The sequence below is a fragment of the Castor canadensis genome, chromosome 9 (assembly GCF_047511655.1).
Source record: "Castor canadensis chromosome 9, mCasCan1.hap1v2, whole genome shotgun sequence".
Classification (NCBI taxonomy): domain Eukaryota; kingdom Metazoa; phylum Chordata; class Mammalia; order Rodentia; family Castoridae; genus Castor; species Castor canadensis.
The window spans coordinates 82,128,497-82,152,657 of NC_133394.1; the positions used below are offsets into that span (position 1 = coordinate 82,128,497).

The following is a 24,161-nucleotide window of genomic DNA, read 5'->3' on the forward strand; positions in this document are numbered from 1 at the left end:
TGATTTTTGCAAGTGCCCACAGCTGAGTTTGCTCTGAGTCTCAGAATAAACTTTGGATTTCAACCCTTGAACAGTGTTGGCATTATTGAGACTTTGGGAACTCAGACTAAATACATTTTGCAATATGAGGTGGTGTAATATGAGGTGTCCCTTTGGAGACCAGGGACAGAATGTTATGGTTTGAACATAACCATCCCCCATACTTTGTGTGTTAAGGTCTAAGTCCCTAAGTGGTAGTGCTATTTTTGGGAAGCTGTGGAAACTTTAGGAAGTGGGGCCTAGTACGAAGCAGAGGAAGTAGGTCACTGTGGGAGGGTTCTGGGTGCCAGCTCTCACCCTGGCCCCTTCCTGCAGTCCCTTGCTCTTCTTCCTAGCCATCATGATGTGAGTTGTTCCACTCTACCATGATGAACTAAAACCTCTGAAACCGTGAGTTAAAATTAATATTTTCTTCTCTTTGAAATTTTTTTTTTGTTGTTGTACTGGGGGTTGAACTCTGGGTCTTGCACTTGCTAGACAGGCATTCTACCTCTTGAGCCACTCTGCCAGCCCTATAGTTCCTTCTTTTAAGTTGCTTACATCAGGCATCCTGTCACTATGACAAGAAAAATAACAAATGCAGTTTTTTTGGGTTTTTAATGTTTCTATTCTCTCCCACTCTTGTGCCAGGACTGAGGAGCAAACTCCAGGGCTCCACACATGCTAGGCAAGTGCTATATATTTTTTTCTGTTTTATTTATAGAGGTATCCCAAGTTCCTAGAAATGGATGATTTATATAGTAGCTACTCCATAAATATTTCTAAATAAATATCCATCATTTATTCAGGGTGAATAAATGTGAAGGGTGGATAGATAAAATTTTATCACACCATGGAGTTCTGAAAGCCATTGGAAGCAATGGCCCTTCACATAGAACATGGGTGGTTCTTGAAAATGTAGCCTGAGTAAAAAAAAAAAAAGAACCAACTAGAGAAAAAGAACAAACAAAACCAGGGCTCAGAGGGCTGGGGCAGGAGGATAATGAGTTTGAAGCCAGTCTGGGCTACATAGTGATACACTGTATCAAAAAAAAAAAAAAAAAAAAAAAAAAAAAGAAAGAAAGAAAGAAAGAAAAAAAGAATTGCATAAACAAGCTACAGGAACATAGAGGGGTGTGGTCTTACAGATATCACTGATAATAATAGGCTGTGAAGTGGTATGCAAAACAAATGACAAAAATTTGAAACCTGGTTTCTGCCTTCTATGAACAGAGGACAGAGAAATTACAAAGTTGTGTTATAAAGGGATGTGTGCTGTATTGGGTTGCTCTGCAGCACAGAGGAGCATCTAAGATAGCCATGACAGGAAAAAGTTTGTTCTCTCTCCTTGTCTCTGCTTCTCTCTTCGTCTCTATCCCTCTGTTAGTTTGGGTTGGTATAACAAATTGACATAGACTTGGTTCAAACAGCAAATATTTATTTCTCACAGTTTTGGGGTTTGAGAAGTCCATGATCAAGGTGTCAGCAGATCTGAAGTCTGTGATGACCTTATTCCTTATTTAAAGGTAGCTATCTTCTTGATGTATCATCACTTGACAGATGTATCAGTACTTTTTGTGTAGGGGTAGTTTCCTAGGTAAGCCAGGGTTCTACTCTACAAAATGTGGGAGACATGCTAGGAGATAAAAATAATAGGTATTTATTATAATATCTCTTCCCTTTGGTCTTAATTGCTTGACAAGAAAACACAGCTGAAGATGTTATAGGCAGTGCCATTGGGGAAGAGCTTGACTTGAAATAAGGACAGCTGGGCAATAAGACAGGGTTGTGTAGGGAGAGTAGCCTGGGAATTGGAACAACTCTTTCTCACCACACAGTCAGGAGCTTCTTTTTCTTTTGTGGATTGATTATTTATTAATTTATTTTATTAGTTTTGCAGTACCGGGGTTTGAACTCAGGGCATCAGCTTGCTAGGCAGGCATTCTACCACTTGAGCCATTCCACCAGCTCTTACTACTTGATTTTTTAAAAAATGCTACCCTTGCTGCTTTCAAACCTGGTACTTTATTTTATTTATTTATTTTTGGTGGTGCTGGGGCTTGAACTCAGGGGCTACACCTTGAGCCCACCAGACCTTTTTAGTGATGGGTTTTTAAAATTAATTTATTTTTTATTATTCATATATGCATACAATGCTTCAGTCATTTCTCCCACCTGCCCCCACCCCCTCCCTTACCACCCACTCCGCCCCCTCCCTCTCCCCCCACCCCCCTCAATACCCAGCAGAAACTATTTTGCCCTTATCTCTAATTTTGTTGTAGAGAGAGTATAAGCAATAATAGGAAGGAACAAGGGTTTTTGTTAGTTGAGATAAGGATAGCTATACAGGGAGTTGACTCACATTGATTTCCTGTGCATGTGTGTTACCTTCTAGGTTAATTTTTTTTTATCTAACCTTTTCTCTCGTTTCTGGTCCCCTTCTCCTATTGGCCTCAGTTGCTTTTAAGGTATCTGCTTTAGTTTCTCTGCGTTGAGGGCAACAAATGCTAACTAATTTTTTAGGTGTCTTACCTATCCTCATATCTCCCTTGTGTGCTCTTGATTTTATCTTGTGATCAAAGTTCAAGGTGATGGGTTTTTTTGAGGTAGGGTCTCTCGAACTATTTGGTCTACTGGCTTTGAACCAGAATCCTCCTGATCTCTGCCTCCTGAGTAGCTAAGATTACAGGTGTGAGCCACTGGCAATCAACCAAATGTGGTACTTTATATGAAAATTTGTCTACTTCTTTTACACAAAGATCCCAAAAGTACTTTAGCTGATGTCTCAAAGAACTTTTGTGTCTCTCTACCAGAAGCCTTCAGAACCTGAATAAAGTGAGTGAGGCTGGATATGAGGAGTCAGAACCCAAGGAGGCTGGAAGGACATGCATGTGTGGGGATGGGCAGGCACTGGGTGTTGGAATGCAGGAAAGGAGAGGAAGGCACCCATACATGGGAGAGCTGGGGAGGCTGTGTATGCAGGGGGCAGCTCAGAGGGTCCCAGAGCACACAAGGAGGATGAGGGCTTCCACCCAGGGGCTGTGGTGGCCTGGCAGAGTGTATCAGATACAAGTGAGGAGAGGAGGTGTCTGCACGGGTGAGAGGCTAGCGAGGTTGGGGAAATTCAGGAAGACTATTAAGTAAGCTAATCACTTAAGGAGAGTGAGGGCCAGGCTTCCTTTTGTCTGTGAAGTGATTAAAAGTATAGCAAGGGGGAAAGTAGTATATATTTGTGGTGTTGGATTAGAGTGGAGGTAATAAGACTGGGGTGTGGCTCAACTCCTGCCTAGCAAGAGTTCCAAAACTACATAAATAAATAAATAGAATGGAGGTGGTAGTGGAAACTAATGGTTTCTAATATATATAGAGATCCACATGTACATGTTTCTGACCATATTTACATATATATTCATATATACATATAGACATATGTGATTGTACATCTAGCTACACATGCAGTAATTGACCCTGACCCCTGAAGGATTCTGAGAGTGGTGACATCTCAGTAGCAGTAGGTAAAGTCACACCCCAATATTCATTCTAAACAGTGTTTGGAGAGCAGGCAAAGCAGCAGCACTCTTGAGAGACCTGTTGATTCCAGAAGGACACAGTGAGGCTGCTTGCAGTGGTGGCAGGCATGGGGGAGGGGCCTGGAGACATTCAGGAACCATGCTTGGGACTCAGATCAAGAGACCTTGATCCTGCTCTGGATTCACCAGCTAAGTGGCTTAGGTCACTAGCTTCCTTAAACCTCTCAGAGTCTCAGGTCTTCCTTTGTGAGATGGGAGAGTATGACAAAAAGAGATCAAGTGAAACAAATGCCTGGTATGTTAGGAGCGGTCGGGATTCTCAATGGGAGCCCCAGGAAGGCAAGGAGTGGCAGCAAAAATCAAAGAAATAAACACAGCCAAAAACCCTGTGAACATTTCCCGAAATCTTCATCTGAGCTCAGAGGGATGGGGACTTGGTGGAGTTCCAGGGGCTTTCCAGTCCCACACACACCAGGCATAAAGTGAATACACAGTATTTTTCTGTTATTTAAGCCTATTGATAAGACTTGAGGTAAGAGCTCTGACTGTGTAGGATATTCCCAAGAGTGGGATGAGAGGAATTATACCAGTCTGACTTTATTTGAGATAGGAAATTCTTATGAAAAGAAACTGCTCAAACCAGAGCTAGATAAGCCTCCTCCCTTCCCAATGGAGCTTCAATCCAGCCAGGCCCCATCCCTAACACCTCAATTTCCCGAGGCTGTAGCCCTTAATTCTGACTTTGTTCATTTATGCAAAGATTTCCACCTGGTCTTCCTGCCCCTCACTTTTATGTAGTCCAAACCATTCTCCATGCAGTCCTTTCATCCAAGCATAAACCCGGTCTCTCTCTTTTCTCTCACACACACCTCAAATCCTATTTCTTCCAGAATAAATTTTATACTTTTTTTTTCCTTTTTTTGGTGGGGCTTGAACTCAGGGCCTCACACTTGCCAGACAGGTGATCTTACGGCTTGAGCCACTCCTCCAGTCCTTTTTTTGTGATGGCTTTTTCAAGATAGGGTCTCTAGAACTATTTGCCCGGGGCTGGCTTCAAACTGCATTCCTCCTGATCACTCTGCCTCCTGAGTAGTTAAGATTACAGGCATGAGCCACAGGCACCCAGCCCATTTTGCAATTCTTGCAATATTGGAGGGTCTCCTGACATAATCTGCCACAACCAATGGAGGCCATTCACTCCCTGCCCTTGGGTTCACATTTTCACACTTCTAAGATGCCCATCTCTCTTCTTTTACCCTTTTGCAACTCTTCTTTTTTATACCCTGCCATTAAAATTTTTCTCACATTTGAAAAAATTTATGCCCATAGAAAAACAAAGCTCCAAAACTAAAGCAGATACCTTAAAAGCAACTGAGGCCAATAGGAGAAGGGGACCAGGAACTAGAGAAAAGGTTAGTTCAAGAAGAATTAACCTAGAAGTTAACACACACACACAGGAAATCAATGTGAGTCAACTCCCTGTATAGCTATCCTTATCTCAACCAGCAAAAACCCTTGGTCCTTCCTATTATTGCTTATACTCTCTCTACAACAAAATTAGAGATAAGGGCAAAATAGTTTCTGCTGGGTATTGAGGGGGGTGGGAGGAGAGGGACGGGGCGGAGTGGGTGGTAAGGGAGGGGGTGGGGGCAGGGGGGAGAAATGACCCAAGCATTGTATGCACATATGAATAATAAAAAGAAGAAGAAAAAAAAAAAGCTCCAAAAGATTGTTATATAAAAAGCAGTCCCCTGTCCTGCCCATTACACTTCCTTTCCTTAGAGGCTACCAATCATTCTTGTTAGGTTTTCCCTTCCATATCACAAAATAAAATGCTTATGCTGCTACCCAGTTCTTGTTTTATATACTTAAATATTAGTTTGTGGTGCTGGGGATGAAACCCAGGCCTTGCACATGCTAGGAAAACACTCCACCACAGAGCTACATTCCTACACTCCTACCCCAATCAATTTTAAAATTTTAGGCATCATCTATGGGCTTTCTCTCTCTCTCTGATAGGTTCTCATTATGTAGCTAAGACTGGCCTTGAATTCAAATTCTCCATCCTCCTGCCTCAGGCTCCCAAGCTGGGATTACAAGCATGGGTCACCACACCCATCTTATCTATGGACTTTCTACAGCTGAAGATTTCCCCTCCCCCCTCCCCTTCCCCCACCTCCTTCTTCCTTTTCTCTGCCTCCCCCCTTCTCTCTTCCTCCTTTCTTTCCTCACTCCCTCTTCCTGTCCTATAGTTTTCCTGGCAGTAAAATTATATTCAGCTGTGCACAAATCAATATTTATGTCAATGCTACCCCAAGTTGAGTCAGGTAGTACATTATTGACAACTTCCACTTCCTCCAATTTTCCATCAGGTTTGTCAGGCTCCTCTTGCCTTCTTCAGCTGCTTAGGGCATTTTGTACCCTTGTGTCTTCTTGAAGATATCTCCTTGAAGCCTTGTGCTCCCCCCCACCCACTAGTGCTCTGACGACAGTCTCCACCTGGGATCTCTCCTCCCCGCTCACCATGTAGGTTTCACTTACTGGATCCCAGTCTTCCTCTTTTTTGGTGGACTCCCTCATTTAGGAGAAACACATTTTCCAGAAACTTCCAGAAAGAATTTAATGTAGGCTTTTTTTTTTGGCTGTTCTGGGGTTTGTGTTCAGGGTCTGAACCTTGAGCCACTCCACCAGCCCTTTTTTTGGTGATGGGTTTTTTTTCCAGATAGGGTCTGGAGAACTATTTCCCTGGGCTGGCTTGGAACCATGATCCTCCTGATCTCTGCCTCCTGAGTAGCTAGGTGACAGGTGTCAGCCACCGGTGCATGTAGGTATATTTTTGAGACCTTGTATGTAACCAAAATATTTTCCTTTCATGTTTGCATGAGAATTTGGGCAGAAAATTCTATACTGGGAACTATTTCCCTTTATAATTTTGGCAGCCAGTTTCCAGGGTCATTAGCATTCTTTCCCTCCAGATCTCCTGTTTTAGTTAGGATGCCTTCAGCATTGAACAAATGAAAAAATACTCAAAGGAGCCTAAAAAATAAGAAAGTCCATTTCTCATAAGAAATTCAAATGTAGGCTGGTGCTTGAGCTGACTAATTCATTGACAAATGACATTGATCCTGTTTTGTTTTGTTTTTTTCCAGCTTTCCTTTCTCTTTCCTTGGAGTAGCTCTCCTCATGGTCACAAGATGACTGCAGTAGCTCCAGGTATATCCAATATTCAGAGACAAGAGAGAGATAATTTCTACATCTGTATTTTTTTTTATAGGAGCAAGGAAACCTTTCCCAGAAACTTCCAGCTGATTTTGCCTCTGTCTCATTGGACAGAATATGAGGCCCAAGTCAATTAGTGACAAAGGAAATCATACTGCTCTGACTGGTTTCGACTAGTCACTGTTCCCTCTCAGGGCCATAGTAAGTGTGCACACAAGCGTATGACAAGTGAAGGAGGACAGAAGCTGTAACAGCAATGCAGAAAGAGAAATGGCCTGGGGAAGGCAGTCTGCAATGCCTATGACATTCCTGGAAGCACTTTCTTAATTATTGATCCCGACTTAATTGTAGTTCCCCTAAGGCTCATATCTTTAGGGCTCTGACTTTGCACCGACTCCTGCTCTTCTTGTCATCCTCTGTAGGAAGCTAAAGAGTAGGCTCATTTTTGGAATCTCAATAGGAAGTTGTTTTTTTTTGTTTGTTTGTTTTTAGGAAGAAAATTCCTATTTTATTTATTTGCACCTTTTTGCAAACAATTTTAGAGGCAGGGTATTAAACTGATTGAAATTTCACGAGATTGACCTTATTGCTTAAGGTGCTTGAATGGGTTACATTAAAAAAAAACTAAGATACAGATCATTTTAAATAAAAACTACAAGTCTCTTTTTTTTTTTTAAGCAACACAGTCAAGTGAATGCCACACAAATTACAGTAACTACTTTGGATATACAGAAATGGGAGCCAAAAATAAATTAATGTAATACTAGAAAACAGAAATTTAATTAGGCAGAAAAATAGGAAAGAACTTCCTGACTCGTGCCATTTGTATGAGTAAGCCACAAGAATGGTGATAAACACCTTGACCAGATAATAGAAAACCAGAGGGAAACATTTAGTGCACAATATTTTAATACACATGAATATACAAAGTTGATCAAAATGCAATGTTTAAAGATAAAATCCATCTGTAATAAAGCTACACTCCAATATCTAAAATAAGCCCTACGCACCAGTTAGAACATAGTTCGTTAGGCATGTCCGTGAAATTAAGGGTATCCAAGAAAATAAATGCATAGGGACCATTTCATTTCATCTTAAATCCAAAATATAACCAGGCCATAAAACCAAGTATGATTGGTTTCCTATTCAAATCAATACCCTGATTGTGCTAGTCCTTGCTCTCTTCAAACCAATCCACTTCAAGTTGCCTTGGAAGGGAAAAACGCATTAACATAATAGGACTGGATGTTACCATTTTACCAAAATTTGTTTTTAAATTAACTTATTAGCATACTGATCCATAATCTAGATGCTAAACTAGTAAGCAACCAATAAAGCAAATATTTCTTCTTTTTAAAGTGTAAAACACTATAACTGATTTTTAAACATCCAGCAGTTAAAAGAAATACAGCAGGCCTTCTCACTCCTGCTGAAAAAGGACACAGAAGTCCCCAGGTTATGGGAGGAAGTTGTTTATCTCCCTGTACTAGATTGCATGGGGTTGACCCTGTATCCTCTGTAAGTGAAGAAAGCCAGTGTCCTGGTATCTCAGGACTTGTGCACAGCATCTATGATCCTCCCTTTTGCCCTTATCTAGGAATGGGCCCTTGGTCATCTGCAAGTCTGGGCCCCTGGCTGCAGGTTGTACTGAAGCTTCCTTTCTCCTCTTTGATCACCACCACCACCAAGGCTGATTGGGTCAGGACAGTAGCTTGAACCCAGTTTCCATCCAAGTACTAACCAGTCCTGATCCTGCTTAACTTCAGAGGTCAGACCTGATTGGATACATTTAGGGTGTTACCTTGACCTCAAGTATAACCAGTTAGATTCTTGGTGGTTTTAGGATTGAACGTCAGTTTCCATAAGCTTCAAACTGTAACTTCAAACTAAGAGGAGCAACTGTGTTCCATTTTTGTTTTTGAGGACTGGGATTTGAACTCAGGGCTTTGTGCTTGCAAAACAGTCACTCTACTGCTTGAGCCATGCCACCAGTCCATTTTGCTCTGGTTATTTTGGAGATGAAGTCTTACAAACTATTTGCCTAGGCTGGCCTTGAACCTGGATCCTCCTGATCTCAGCCACTCAACTAGCAAGGATTACAGGCATGAGTCACCAGTACCTGGCTTGTATACTGTCTTTGAAGAACAGAGAAATCCAGTTTCCAGGGCAAGGAGCAAATTCACAGAGATAAATGCCTGATAAGTCACAATGAGGCTGTGTGGGGGGTTCATGGGTTTCCACCTCTTGGTTTCAGTCTCTACCTGCAATCCTGCACTTGAGTCTCAAAAGCCTCCTTATTATAAATCCCCCCTTGGTTTAAACTAATTCCCTAGAAATTACATATGTTTAACCAAATCAACTTAAAGAGTATAACCAGGCTGGGGAGTGACTCAAGTGGTAGAGTACCTGCCTACCAAGTGCATGGCCCTGTACTGCAAAAAAACCCCCAGTACAGCAAAAAAAAAAAAAAAAGAAAAGAAAGAAAGAATGAATGGAAGAAAGAAAATGAAAAGCTGAAAAACAAACAAAAAAAGAGTTATGGTTCATTTTTTTGGACTAAGATTATGAGACCTCAGAGTGTGTGACTTTATCATGTGACTCTGGTCCTCTTTCTCTCTCACTTATCATCTGATTTTATTTATTTTAAACATTGTAGGGAATCTGTTGGGAAGGGAATTTGAGGTGTTGTAAGCCAGGAATGGTGTATTTGGGTCAGACAGGATATTTCATTTTTCACATGGCATATAGTAAGCACTTAATAAATATTTGAACAGATGGGCGTCTCATACCTTATAAATCTGAATCTGAATCTGATCAAAGATTAAAATTGAAAGTGCTTGTTAATAGCTGCTGTGTCACTCTGAGATATGAAACTCAGTAATTATTCTTCATTAATGTACCTGCAGTCACTGTATTAGGGGTCAGCCTTGTATTTATTTTCTAGGTGACTTCTACCTTTATGCATAGTTTACTGTGGGTGGGACATTTATAATGCTGGCAACAGGAGGCCACCCAGAAAAACTTTTGAGAAGTTGCAAACTGTTTGGGACATGAACAAGCACTTTTTCTCACACTCTTTGCATTGATTTTGCCACCTTCAAGCATGTGTTGGTCTCCTGGGAATTCTCTTTATCACTTTTCATCCCAACTCATCATAGACATGATGCTAACTTGGCCAGTCTGGAACTACAGTTTCCAGAACCCCTTTCCTTCTATGATTTATGTTAGAGTTGGAAACAGAGACTCTTGTATGTGATTTGGTGTGTAGAAGTGAACCAGTGGACATGTGGGAGAAAGACACAGAGAGGTGAAGAATCCCAGCATGTCACTGCTCTCTGTCATATTGAAAGGTAGAAGGGTAGCGGTGGGTTCCAAGTGTCCTTGCTCTCCCCTGCTCCATAGCCAGTGCTCTTCCCAAGCACAGGCCCCACTAACCGAGAGTGCCCAGGGTTCCCAGACTGGACCTTGTCCATCTGTCCCAGTGCTTTAGGATAGCTGGTTGGTGACTTTTCTTTGATCCTCCAATTTCTGCTTTTAGACCCTAAGTTCTCCAGCAATTGTGGGTTGTAACTCTTGTCTTATTGGGTATCCTAGAAGTCATCAGAATTTCTAGCATATAATGAATCCTCAATAAACATTTACTAAATATGTGATCTTTAATTTGTAGAAAGGAGATGAGAGAGAGAGAGAGAGAGAGAGAGAGAATGGAAGGGGAGAGGAAAAAAGAAAGAAAAGTAAAGAAAAAAAAGGGGTGGGGGGAAGAGAAGAAAAACACAACTACTTCTTTCATTGAACTGACCCAGGTGTTGGAAATTTTTTTCCTCACACTTTTGTCTAAGAGAAAAACGTGTTTTTCAAACTCTTATTACTGACTTCTTAAAATAATTCCATGAGCCGGTGCCAGTGACTCACACCTGTAATCCTAGCTCAGAGATCAGTAGAATCAAGGTTGGAAGCCAGCCTCGGGCAAATAGTTCTCGAGACCCTACTTCAAAAAAACTTTCACAAAAAAAGGGCTGGTGGAGTGGCTCACGCAGTAAAGTACCTGCTTAGACCCTGAATTCAAACTCCAGTGCCACCAAAAAAAAAAAAAAAAATTCACAAGACATATTCCTTAAAAAAAAAAAAGCATGACTGAAATAGAGAAATGAAAGTAGCTTCGATAACATCCCAAGGCAAGAGAGGAAGTAAACCAAAATTAGAACTTGTAGTTATGTTTTCCCTAACTACAGCTTGTCTACTCAGTAATTCACTGAGTTTTATCTTCTATCCCTTATCAAACCCATTTCCTTTCTCCACCTGTTCTCCACACATGCTTGTCCAGACACCACCAATAATATGTGTGTGGGTATATGTGTACAGGTTGAAAGTGTGGCTCTTCAAAGGCAAGTGAATACATTCAAATCAACTTAACAGGTATTTATTGAACATGCAAGGATGAATAAGTGGGGAATGTCATATGATACTCCTCCTGTAGAATCCTTATTCAGCCCCTTCTGTGAGTTGTCTTTCTCAGTGCCAACTCAACTGGCAACCTCTGTACCCTATCTTTGTCATTCCTTACTTGACAATTGGGGTTGTGGTTTTCTCATGTACGTACCCCTCCCCCAATGACTAGTTTTATGGGATTCAGTAGAAACAGGCCCTCTAGGGTCTGGGAGTGTGGCTCAGTGACAGAGCACTTGCTTAGCATGTGCGATACCCTGGGATTGATCTCTAGCACTGCTGGGAATTGGGAGTTATAGGTCCTCCAGGTCACTCCCTACCCAAAACAATGTGTTTTCCTTCCTTCCTTCCTTCCTTCCTTCCTCTCTTTTCTCTTCACTTCTGAACCCAGGGCCCTCTTATGTGCTAGGTAAGTGCTCAACTACTGAACTAAACTCCCAGCTCCCAAAAGAATGTTTTATTATTTCCTAAGCAGGTGGGAAGCTTCTTGAAAATCTAGAATCCTGAGCGCCACTTCCTCACCTCCAGCTGCAGATTAAAATTCAGGTGACCCAAAGAACTTGCATTTTTCACAAGATTCCTGGTGATCATTTGCTGGTCTCTAGCCTGGGAATATACTGTTTAGATTTGTACCCTGCTTGACTATCTAATGACATCCAGAGATTTTTCCTTTTCGAAGTATTGCTGACCTCTCACTCTGCATCAAGGCCACAAAAGCCCTCTGAGGGAGATAAACAGAAGAACGTGAAGGCCCTTTTCTCTAATAAACATTGACTTAAAAATCATCTCTTCTCAGGTGTCAGGATCTGCCCCAGCTGATTGCTGATGTGAGGATTTCCTGGGAAATGGCTGTGTTCCCAAGGTCACCAGGCTGCACATCCTCTGAGGTTGTCAGGACTGCTGATGACTCCATCTAAGACAGCTCTGATGTGCCAACTCAACATCATCTTTGGACCCATCGGGGAGCAATCTGAATATCAGGAATCAGAGTGGTACAAAGAACTGTCTTCCTGGGTAATTGTGACCATGGTTTTTCTGGGGCCATATTCAGGTCACTAGGCTGTTTCCCCACTAACCCAAAGCCCTGCCCCACATTTTACATCAGGTTTCATATCAGATACCAGTTTTGTAAAAACAACAACAAAAAACCCCCACCAAAACCCAAAAACTGTCATTCAGATGGTTTGAAGGGCATGCCGTGGCTGCATGGAATGAAACAGGGCCCTGGGATAGATGTAGTCTTGGCCTGCCCTGGAGGAGGCTTGGATTTGGGTCAACTCTGATACCCAAGAAGTGCTGCCTGGTGACACTGCTGGCAGGGGCAGTGCATAGGGTCAGAAGAGCAGTAAGCAACACAGCCAGCTTTCCTTCCTTTCTGTCTCCACGCTTCCTTTTACCTCAGACCTCCCTCTGTACTTGCCTCCCTGTCCTCATACCTAGAGCATTTGCAAATTTGGGACAGCATTTTCAGTGTCCCCAGGCCTCCCGTGTAAACTCTGTCCCATAAAAGCATTTCCTCCTCTCATTGTCCTCTGCCACAATAGAGACCTGACTCCCTGTCACCTCTACCACTGTAAACCACCAAAAGCATTTTTGGCAATACTGGGGTTTGAGCTAAGGGCCTCATGCTTGCTCCACTTGAGCCACTTCATCAGTCCTATTTTGTATTAGGTTCGTTTGAGATAGGGTCTTGTGAATTATTGGCCTCAGGCTGGCTTCAAAACAGATCCTTCTGATCTCTGCCTTCTGAGTAGCTAGAATTACAGGTGTGAGCCACCAGCAGGTTTATTCCCCATTGTTGTGCTTTTCACAATCACCCCAATGTGGATTAAGACTGATGGACTCAGAGAAAGTGACTTGCTCTCAGCCACATCACTGGGAAGTGGTGAGGCTGTAATTTTCACCTTTTGTTCCCTATAGAGGTTCATGCTTGTGGTTCCAGCACTTGGGAAACAGGCAGGAGGGTAATGAGTTTGAGGTTAACCTGTGCTACATACTGAGAACCTATGTCAAAAAGCGAAGGGTTAGGGATACAGCTCAGTGGTTGAGCGCTTGCCTAGCATGTAAAGGCCATAGCATTGCAAACTCTAGCTAACTCATTGATACAGCTGATCAATGAATATTAAAAAGTTATCCAGATCTATGGGGAAAGTGATAGATTAAATAAATTGGTGGCAAGCCAGGTGCTGGTCACTCAGTGCTGGGGATCAAATTTAGGGCCTGGTGCATGCTAGACAAATGCTCTATCATTGAGATATACCCCAGTTTCTCATAGTTAGACTTTCTATCAGAGCAAATGGCCTTTTCATCTGATCTCTATCTCCTCAGGAACACTACAGTTAAATGTAATTTATAAGCCAAGCGCTCGTGGATCACACCTGTAATCCTACCTACTTGGGTGGCTGAGATCAGGAGGATGGAAGTTTGAAAACAATCTGGGCAAATAGTTTTTGAGACCCCCCATCTCCAAAATAACCAGAACAAAATGAACTGGAGGCATAGCTTTCAAGTATGAAGCCCCGATTTCAACCCCAGTCCTGCCAAACAAAACAAAACAAAACAAAACAAAAGTGATTTATAAAATATATTTGAAGTCAGTAAAATGTGACTCATTTAAAAAATAATTAATAATTAGAGATCTTATTCATCTCACTTTTGTAATTGCTCATAATTTTAAGCTAATGATAGACTTAAAATTTATTACAAGTTAGCATGAAATTAAAAATTCAAATGTACTGAAGCAGATAACCTTGAGTGCATACAGGGCACACTATAAGGCCCCAGGCCTCATATGTTAAGATGTCTAAAGACAGACCTTGTTTCCTGTTCTTGGAACTAATACTTTGTGCTTGACCAAAGGAAGGATTCATGGCTAGTCCCTCTTAGTTGAGCCACTCCAGGGCAGAACCCCCTTCCATGGCACAGGCAGGTGTGGTGGTGCAGCCTGGGAGCTGCCAGGGATCCCCACTTCTTCCAGTTCTGTTCTTGGGAGAATCCTCGGCTATAAATCATACACAATACTCATTATCTCAGGAGGCTTTGCCTCCAAGGAACAGGGCTTCTGTGAAATTGTAACTTCTGCCTCTAAAGCAGAATGAAGGAGGCTGGACACCAGCCAGGACCATTATTTTCTGTTCTGTTCAGGCCATAACAGGTTAAGAAGAGACACAAAACAGACAAGTGGACAGATGTTACTGTAAGGGTGTGGTTGGAATCTCATGGACACAGGAAGTGCAGGCTGTCCAGGGGATCCAGTGAACCCAAAGGAGGCAGCTCAGGGGTGAAACTGATGAGTTCAAGTTTGTCTCTGCAGCTCACTAGTTGTGAAAGCGTAAACAAGTCATTTCATAGCCCTTTGAACTCTTTTCTCTTAACAGCATCAAGGAAACTATTATCTTCCTTCCTTCTTATCTGTGAGAATCAGATGTCTTGTGAAGTGGCCAAGAATGATGGTTGTCAGGGAGCAGGTACCAGCAAAATGCATTAAAGATGATTTCAGTACTCTAAGCTGGACTCACGGGAGACTCTGTGAGCCATTCTCAGAAGTAGCAGAGGTAGGGACTAAGGGCAGGATGTTTTGGTTATGTTGAAATTTTCATCAGAACAGGATAGTCATGTAGGAAGTTCACTTAAACTGATGGAAATGCAGGACTTGAAGTGAGGAAAGAAGCCAAGGCTGGCTAGATAATCGGTTTTGGGACTGATCCAAAGAAAAGTGATAGTTACATTAGTAAGAGCAGAGCCACTGAGAGCACTGAAGTGGAACTAATGGAGAAAGAAGGGAACAGAGCTACAGTACACATGAAGTAAGTGAATGAGTGGCCAGAGAGATGAGTAGGAAGATGTTAGGACAGAAGGATGGAGAACATGTAGGGTTTTCAGTGCTGTTTCTGGTGATTTTAAAGTTTTTGCAGATGTATTGTTTTATCATGATCTCAAAAAGCTGATGTCATTACCAGGGAAGTTTTGAAAAGAGTAATGAAAAAGTGTAAGTGCGCCTGTGATATACAGATTAAGAGAAACAAAACATCACTTTTGAAATTAGAACAACTATATGTGCATATCATGAGAAGTCAGCAAAATATTTGAAAAGGGCAGTTGCAAAAATATTTAAAAATACATTATCTAAAACCTGGCCCTAGTTATCATCCTGGGAGAATGTGGAGTGTGATATGGTGGACAAAGCACAAAATTCAGTTAGGTCATTTTGGATTCAAGTCCTGCAATGCTGGAAGTTACTGATACTTGAGGTGCCTGTTTCTTCTCTAAAATGCCACCACTTAAGTTGCTAGTAGCATCTATTGGGTGATAATTAAGCCCGTCAATGTATATGAAGCACATTGTGCAGTAATAGTGAATGTCACACGTTAGGACACTCTTATGTCTCTTTCGCATTGCTGTTTAACACTAGGTGGCAGCAATGCCTGCTTAACCAATTAGAATGACAAATGCTAACTTTCTGGAAGAGACTGGTGAAGGTTTATTTAACAGGAAGTCGGGGGTGGAGAAACACCAGCAGAGCAGCAGGGAGAGAGATTGAGATAGAGTAGACATAGAAAATGAGGGAGGGAAGAAAGGAGAGACATAGAAAAGGGTGAATAGAGAATTAATAGAAAGAAATGGGTATTTCAAAAGAAAATACTGAAAATAGTCTGGGGATAAACTGGATCTTTATTGGACATCCTTCCCATTAGAAAATTGTGATATTTTTGTTTGTAAGTATACGTGCAGGAGTGGCATATACCATACATTTTTTTTTGTTTGTTTTGGCAGCTCTAGGGTTTGAACTCAGGGCTTCATGTTTGCAAGGCAGTCACTATTACTGCTTGAGCCACTCCACCAGCCCTTTTTTATATGATGAGTTTTTTTGAGATAGGGTCTCATGAACTGTTTGCCTGGGGCTGGCTTTGAACCTCAAACTTCCTGATCTCTGCATCCTTAGTAGCTAGATTACTAATGTGAGCCATTAGTGCCTCATACACATACATTTTTTTTATGTTGACAGTGTTTTTAAGGATCTTAAGTGGTCTTGAATGAGATATTGCAAAATTAGCTACAGGGCAAATGTCTATAAAAACATGTTTTACTGCTCATTTTTATCTTAGTGTTAATCTCAATTATAAAAATATGGGCATTTTCCACTATGTAAAACATTCCTTTTACAGTAAGACATTTGATGGTATATTAAATATTATTTATTGTGGTGTAACTATTATCCCAGAAGTTGGTGGCTTAAAATAATGAACTTATTATCTTATATTTTCTGAGGGCCAGGAATCCTGGAGGTGCTTATTTGGGTATTTCGAGGTCACCCATGAAGTTTTCAGTCAAGCAATCAGCTGGGAGTGTAGTTATCCAAAAGCTTGATTGAGCCTTGAAGGATCTGATTCCAAGATGCCTCATTCACACAGTTGGTAGCAAAAGGCATTAATTCCTTTGCAATGAATTCTCCATAAGATAGTTTTAGTGCTTTTCCAACATGGCAGCTGTCCTCTTCCAGGTGAGTGGTCCAGGAGAGGCTGCAACAAAGAAGCCACAGCACCTTTTATGACCTCATTGTAGAAGGTATATGCTGCATCTTACACCATATTTGTGCAAAGTGAATCACAGAGGCAATAAACACAATTGTCAGGGATTTTATACATATATGGGAAACAAGAGTTTCCACACAGAAATCACAAATTGTCTCATGTCTTTCAGTATGGCCTTAGAGTCATCCCATCATCTTCCTGGGCCTTGATTTCTTAAGTCTGTAGAGGAAAACAGGCCATGGGTCCATTCATGAGGCACTCTACAGTGGCCTGTGACTGCTCTATTCTAGGTGTGTCATCAGATAACTCCTGTTTTTTCATTTCTAACGTGAAGTGATCTAGAACAGTGTATTCATTTTTTAGTTTACTTATTTTTTTCTGGTACTGGGGATTGAACCCAGGGCCCCATACATGGTAGCCAAGTACACTACTACTGGGCTACATCTCCAGCCCTAAAACAGTGCTCTTGACCCCTTACACCCATTGTAAGAAATACATTTTACATTAAATCTGAACACATACAGGCATGTACATATGTATATGTGATAGCAATGGAATTGTATCTTACACTTGTGTGGTATACTCTCATTTTAGTCTATTTCATTAAAAACATTTCAGGCCCAAATCTACTTCATTGGTTTCACAATCCATTAAGGACTCACCATTCTTTGTGTTAAAAACTAACACCGTTTTCACTATTTGGTGCCCACTTTCCATTGTTGAAGAGTCAGACAGTCCTCACTACTAGTTTCTGGGAGGCACAGAAGCACCTGCTAAAGAGATTCTACCCTGGGAATGTCTCCTAATCCTGCAGCAGCTGGGTGTCACAAGTAGCCTGTTAGAAGGAGAGGTTCCTGTGTTTAACTTCGAAAGTTGGCCTTGAAACTATGTGACTGCTAAGTGTAGTCCTCTCTACAACTGGAACCATCAGTACCTCCCTCGCTTGTTTCACAGAGCTGTTATTCCAATCACACTTGGATAATTAGGCTCTTATGCGGCAGAGAATGTACAGGCCCATCTTCACGACAACCTTCAAAGGTGCAATATTACCCTTGCTTTGAGGCGCAGAGGAGTGACATGCCCTTTCAGTGGCAGGGTTAGAATTCCAACCCAGTCCTGACGTCAAAACCCTCACACAGTGATGTAAGCTATTTTCCCTGGGACCTTAGTTTGCGACCGTCTGACGTAGTCACATATGGAGTCACACCGAAACACTGACAGTCTGATCACTTTCGAAAATGGCCCATTAAGCCACGACTCCTAATCCCGTTTGCTCTTCGCAGGAACACGTAAGGAGCGGTCACACCTGGGCACATTTCTCTCCATGGCGCCCCCGGCGAAGTCCCCAAATGGCCGGGCCACCCCTGCCGGGTGAAAGAGTGGTCTCGGGGCGTGGCCGGCTCCCGCCCGCGCGCGCTGCACCCTAGGGCTTCTCGCGGGCCGCACCACAAAGCCCTTTATTGAGGCCGCGGCGTGGCGCACAGAGGCCGGCGGGGCGCCGCCCGCAGCTCGGCGGAGGGCCGGAAGGAGGCGAGCGGCCGCGGCGGGCCGGCGTTGCGGTGCGGTTCGGTGCCAGCGCGGCCATGTGCGCCTAGTCCGCGCGCGCTGCGCTGGGTCCTGGGGCCGCCACGCGCCCAGCCCCGCGAGCCGCGGTAAAGAGGCCGCCGAACTCCGGGGGCCGCGGCCCGGCGAGGGTGCACCCGGCGCGGGCGGGTGCGGGCCGGCCCGCCTGCCTCTCCGCGCCTTCGCCCCCGCCTGCGGCCTCCACCTCTCCGGGAACCGGTTCCCACCCCAGCTGCCGTCGGGGAGGGAGGCGCGCCCCGAGTCGGGGTGCAAGGGCGGGGCGCGGGAGTGGTGCGAAGACTCCGCCACCGTTGAAGTCCTGACTTGAATGCGGGAAGGCTGGGGAGGGCTTGCGTGGTTTAGAGGTCTCAGGCCTCAGGGCCGGAAGTCCCGGGGCCAAGCAGAGCCACTTGTCGCTTAAACGTGCAGCAAGCTGACGCGTCTTGGCATTCGGTGTGTGTACTTGTCTGGCAGGCTTAGGCAAAGATCAGATACCATGACAGAGCACCGAAACCTTGTGTGAGGATGACAAATCTTGCCCGGCGTTTTCTCCTTAGGTGGTGGCAAAATTGATAAAATGAATACCAGTTTTACATTCGGGGTCAGGTTCAGTGAAGGGCTGTCTGACGTTCTGAAATGCTTTTTCCCGACATTATTTTATTTTATTATTTGGCTATAAAACATTCACGTGAAAGCCATTAATTAGGTGGGCTGCAATCTTTTCAGGCAAAGTGAACACAGCATCTGGCGTTACATCAGGCACCAAGGACATTGGACTGTGACAATTCACCATGGCTTACTGCCTGCCAAGAAAGAACACAGTGAAAACCATCTTTCGGGGCAGTTGTTATAAAGTGTAAGTTTTTTTTTTTTTTTTTTTTTTTTTTGCCACCATAGTATGGCTGGAGTGGGAAGTGTCTATTAAAATAAAAGGACTGGACAGCCTTATGCTCCCAATGAGATACTGGACTACATGAGGTACTTTCAGGTGTCTGGATACTGATTTTGCTTCTAAAAAACAACTCCTTTTATAAGAATATACCACTGACCTACCCAGAGAAGTTTGGTCTAGTCAGTGTTATGATGTTGTAGGGGTCCGAGTTTGTTTGTTTGTTTGTTTTTTACTACCACCTACTATCTTAAAATATCTGGTTGGACAGTCCAAATCTACTACAAATACTCTGGTGTCAGATGTATCTTAACACAGCAGTTCAGTAGCTGGTACTGAGTCAGTTTAGCATCCTATCTGCTTTGGCAGGAAGTGTACAGACAACATGGACTTTGCAGTCAGGAAGACCTGCCCCAAACCTGGCTCCCTCTGCAGACCTCCTGTGCCATGGATATAACAGTGCTTATCTGTACTTGCAGGTAGCCTGGAATGTGGAGAAGGCATGATGAACATGTATGGCTGCACACAGTGGTTTCAGTCTGTGGCATTTGTTTCTTCTTTCTTTTCTTTTGTGGCACTGGAGTTTGAACTTAGGGCCTCATGCTTGCTGGGCAGGTGCTCTGCCACTTGAGGATATCTTTTCTTTTTTTAAACTTTTGGGTTTGTTTTCCTTTGTTAGCTCCTCTGCTCCAGTTTATCACATTTTTACTATTGTGACTCAAGTGAATTTTTCTTTTGAACAATACTCTAAGATGTAAATTGGGATTTCTTACAGGGTTATAAAACCAGAGAAAACTCATCATTACCGTCTGCTTAACTTTGTCAATTCAGTATGTGTTTAGACCTTGAAGTATGGGCAAGTATTGCTGTAGTAAATACCATTGTAAATGTAAGTTTTATGTGAAAATACTTCTGCTTTAGTCAAATGATTGGCAGAACCAACTCTGTGGTGTGGGCACTGCAGAGCTCTGTATCATGTACAGTCTCTGCAAACCCAGGGCTTTCTCTGTCATTCTTTGAAGAAAGTATCTGCTATCATACGAAGATCAACTAGCCTGAAACAAAATGGCAGTAGTACTCCTTAGCCTTCATATGTTAAGGTACTATTTAGCTTGGGCCTTTTTTTGGTTAAGTGTTTTTAAAAGATTATAAAAATAATACACTAAAAACAAGCAAAGAGTTTGGAGGCACATGAAAAGAAAGTAAAAATGCCATCTCTAATGCGCCTATTCAACCTTCAAGTCTCACTCAGAGGTAAAATATTCTGTATTTTTTTTCTTGGAGTTTTGCTGCTGTAGGAGACATGCACTGTCTAAATACACATACATACATGTTTTTGCAAGTGGAATCCTATCGAACTTTGCTTCTTCCCAATGAAAGACTTTGGAACTCACAGGTCTTATCTACATATGCTTACACAGAAAGATTGGATTGACTCCAAGAAGGAAGCATTGGGAACAAAAGTTCCTAGAATTATAATTTCTGGTCATTTTTCAATATGTCCCTACTTTGGTTAATAGATGGCTTCTTCTAGTTAGAATTGCAACTCTGGAAAATCCTGAGTACTCACAGTAAACCAAAATGTCTAGTTAATAGAAATGGGAATTAACAAGTTCTTGTATTTCACACAGTATGTGGTCAACAAATATTTGTGGAATGAAATTATGGATTTTCACCCCAGACAGGAACCTTGGGATCTTGCACTGCTTACAAAGAATTGGTGTACTAATTTAGCCAACATCAGATTGCCTTTCTTGGAAGAGATTACATTTGGTGGTACTGTGCAACTTGCAAAATGTAAAACTGCTGAGAATGGTCTGCTTCCTTCAGCAGAATGTAAGTCCTTAAGATCTGCTTTAATAAATTGCACATTGTGTATATCATTTGCTTATTATCTGAGAAATGTTTAGATATTCTGTCCATACCCATACCTCCTATCTTTTTTTTTTTTTAATAATTCTTATATTTGTAGCCTTGGCATCTTTTCCATTATTCAACAATGTGAATTTGCTGTATGATACTCAGTTTTGACTAAATTATGCCTGGTGAAAAATATCAGTCAGATTGCTTCATGTGTTTTATTTTTTAGCCATCAAACTTGAAAGGGAGTATGAAATGAAGCGCCTAACTAAACTTAAATGCCAAGAAAATGTATACAAGGAAATTCAGTCTTCTCTAAGGAAAGGGAAAGCTGGTTTGAGAAGACCTCTGCAGCCCAAGTGACAGTTACCTCATCGAGTCTGTGCTGTTTCCTGCATCCACAGTGGGTAAAGGGCTCCCCGCAACTCTTTGTGTAAAGTTCAGACACAGGAATGCATACTGGTAGACGAGCCAGTGCCTAGACGTGGATGAGTGGACAGCTCCGACCAACAGGCCTCCTGGGTCCCTGTCACACTTTTCCTTTGTATCACAAGTAGCACACTGTAAGTAGACAGAAGTGCACCTGAAGTTGAGTCACTTGTGTGTTCATTTTGATTTTTGTGATACTGCACTAAAGAAAGAGGCAGCTTCTTCTCAGAAGCATTATTTTGAAGAAACATTTTGAATTTGCATCTGGAGGTCCCATGGAGGTACTGAAAAGAAGGCAAAGAGAAATTCTCTTAAAAAGGATAAAGTGAAAATTTTTGTTTGGTTAAGAAAAATGGTAGATTTCGTTTTGATAACTCTGGTTTCTGTTTTCAGTGGAATATCATTTATTGTTCTCATGTGATATATTAAAGTAGCAAGTAAAACTTATTTTTGTTTTTGTTCTCCAAAAAAACATTGTTAATCTTTTTCTTTCTTCCTAATTTCACATTTTCTACCTGGAATAACACTGGAGCATGTGGAATACACAATACATACATGAAAGTACAAAGAAAGTCTGATGAGGACAGCTAATGTTGCACAGAGAGGTTGGGGAGTGGGCAATTAACTGGGAAGAACTGAATTTCAAACCAGTTTTTCTAGGATTTGAGTCCAATAAAGTATACTTGGTTGTTAATATTATATTTAAGCAGAGTTTTGTGGGTTTTTTTTTTTTATGATTCAGTGGGCATCTTAGGACCTTTTTCTTATCTGCGTACTGAAAAAGGTACAATGGTAGAGTATATAAAAGTACAGGCTTGGGCTGGGGTACACCTCAGAGGTAGAGTATTGTATGAGGCCTTGGATTAGATCCAGCACCACCAAAAAACAAACAAAAACATACAGACTTTAGACCTGCTTGCCTTTCTTCAAATACCAGCTAGCTTCTTGTAGTGATGTGACCTGTGGTAAGTGACTTTGTCTCTGAGTTCAAGTTTTCTTTTGTGTAATGTGGGAATAATAATGGTGGTGCCTAATTCATAGAGTTGTCATTAGGATGAAATGAAAACTGCCTTGTATACAATGAGAATTTGTCTGTTACACTACAATCTAGGTATAAAAGATAAATGGTGTTGACTTCTGCAGATACCAGAAATCTTGAATTTTCAAAAATTTGGTTTTGTTCTTGTCAATGTATATGTCCTCAGACTATGATTTTTTTGTTCAAAATATGGCCATTGTACATGTGGCAATTCCTGATCATATCTGTTTAAAAGCAGTAATCTCTGGCAATCAGCTTGTCACTGTGCCTTTTTCTTAAAAGTAGCATGGAGCATTTGTGTGAAAATACCTCATCCTGACACAGTCTTCACTGTGTCACTCAGGACCGTGGATATCAGTTTGTGGTCTACTCTCAGGAGCCACCAGGGCCTTAAACATTTCACATCTTACCTCAGATAGATGATAGAAGCTACCTACTTCCCTCCTTTTTCAGAGCTGCTATGAAAATGAGTGAAATATGTATCTGTTTGCAAAAAACTTTCTAGCACAAAACATTTTAATATCCTTTGAGAAAAGGTGGAACTTGAGAAAGCCCTAGTTCCTCATCACTTTCTAAAGAGAAAAGTGCCTGCTTGCAGCTTTGTGATTCTTCTAATTATGTCATGTTTTTAGGCAGATGTTTTGAGTTCTTAAAACTGCTTATATTGAGATAAAGTTACATAAAGTTACATTGCAAAATAAATTTGAGTAAAAATGAGTTTCTCTTTTTCTCTCTCTCTCTGGTGGTAGTGGAGTTTGCACTCATGGCCTCTAGTTTATTCGACAAGTGCTCTATTACTTGAGCCACATACCCTGCCCTTTCTGCTTTTTAATGTTCTTTTTTGGATGGGGTCTTGAGTTTTTTGCTGGGCTGACCTGGATGGCGTTCCTTCTATTTATGCCTCCTGCTTAACTGGTATTATAGATATGAACCACTGTGCCCAGCTTTTTGGTTGAGATGACATCTCACTAACCTTTTTCTGGGGATAGCCTTGAACTAATGTCTGCCTCCCAAGTAGCTGGGATTACAGGCGTGAACCACCACTGCTGGCTCTCTCTCTTCTGAAATGAATGCTATCTGTTTTACTTACTACTCCAGTGCCTAACTCATGCAGACAATGTACGTTTGTTGCTGGAAATCTTCCATATGGCCAAAGGTCCACATGGGAAGCACTTGGTAGTTGTGTCCTTGCCATTTGTGATAGGATACCTTTTTTTGGGACAAAGCCGTGCTGTGAATGAGTCTGGGCACAAACAGTTCAAAACAAAGATGAGAATGAGTAAATAAACAAATATTCCAACTTAAAAGTTACTGCAATCTAATTAAAACAATTTTAACAGCACATATAAACTCCGTGTATCACAGCTTTGTCATTGATGTCACAAATTGTCTTTTTATGTATCTATTAACATTACAGTTATGTTTGTGCTTTTTAAAAAAGATTCTATGCCAAACTTAAAAGTTGATTTACAAGACTGGACGTGGTGCTCATGCTTGTAGTCCCAGCTGCTTGAAGACTGAGTCAGGGGGATCACTGGAGCCCAAGAGTTTGAGGCCAGCCTGGGCAACATAGTAAGACCCTGTGTCCAAAAAAAAAAAGTGATTTGAATACTAACATTACAGTGTTATAGAATTCT

The 24,161-nt window shown here is 41.9% G+C and overlaps 1 protein-coding gene across 7 annotated transcripts; it reads left to right on the forward strand.

Annotated features, from left to right (window-relative positions):
- Positions 1-249: 249 nt before the first annotated feature.
- Positions 250-23,241, forward strand: C9H4orf36 (chromosome 9 C4orf36 homolog). Of its 7 annotated transcripts, none has more exons than XM_074041808.1 (8): positions 250-429; positions 670-706; positions 1,469-1,544; positions 6,698-6,761; positions 12,010-18,033; positions 19,034-19,163; positions 20,878-21,032; positions 21,286-23,241. In XM_074041808.1, the coding sequence occupies exons 6-8, from the start codon at positions 19,099-19,101 to the stop codon at positions 21,417-21,419; spliced, it is 354 nt and encodes a 117-aa protein (XP_073897909.1). In that variant the 5' UTR covers positions 250-429; positions 670-706; positions 1,469-1,544; positions 6,698-6,761; positions 12,010-18,033; positions 19,034-19,098; the 3' UTR covers positions 21,420-23,241. The 7 variants fall into 7 exon arrangements, with proteins under 7 accessions (XP_073897909.1, XP_073897910.1, XP_073897911.1 ...); XM_074041809.1 differs by having other exon boundaries at positions 12,010-12,227; XM_074041810.1 differs by lacking the exon at positions 6,698-6,761.
- The last annotated feature ends 920 nt before the right edge of the window (positions 23,242-24,161 follow it).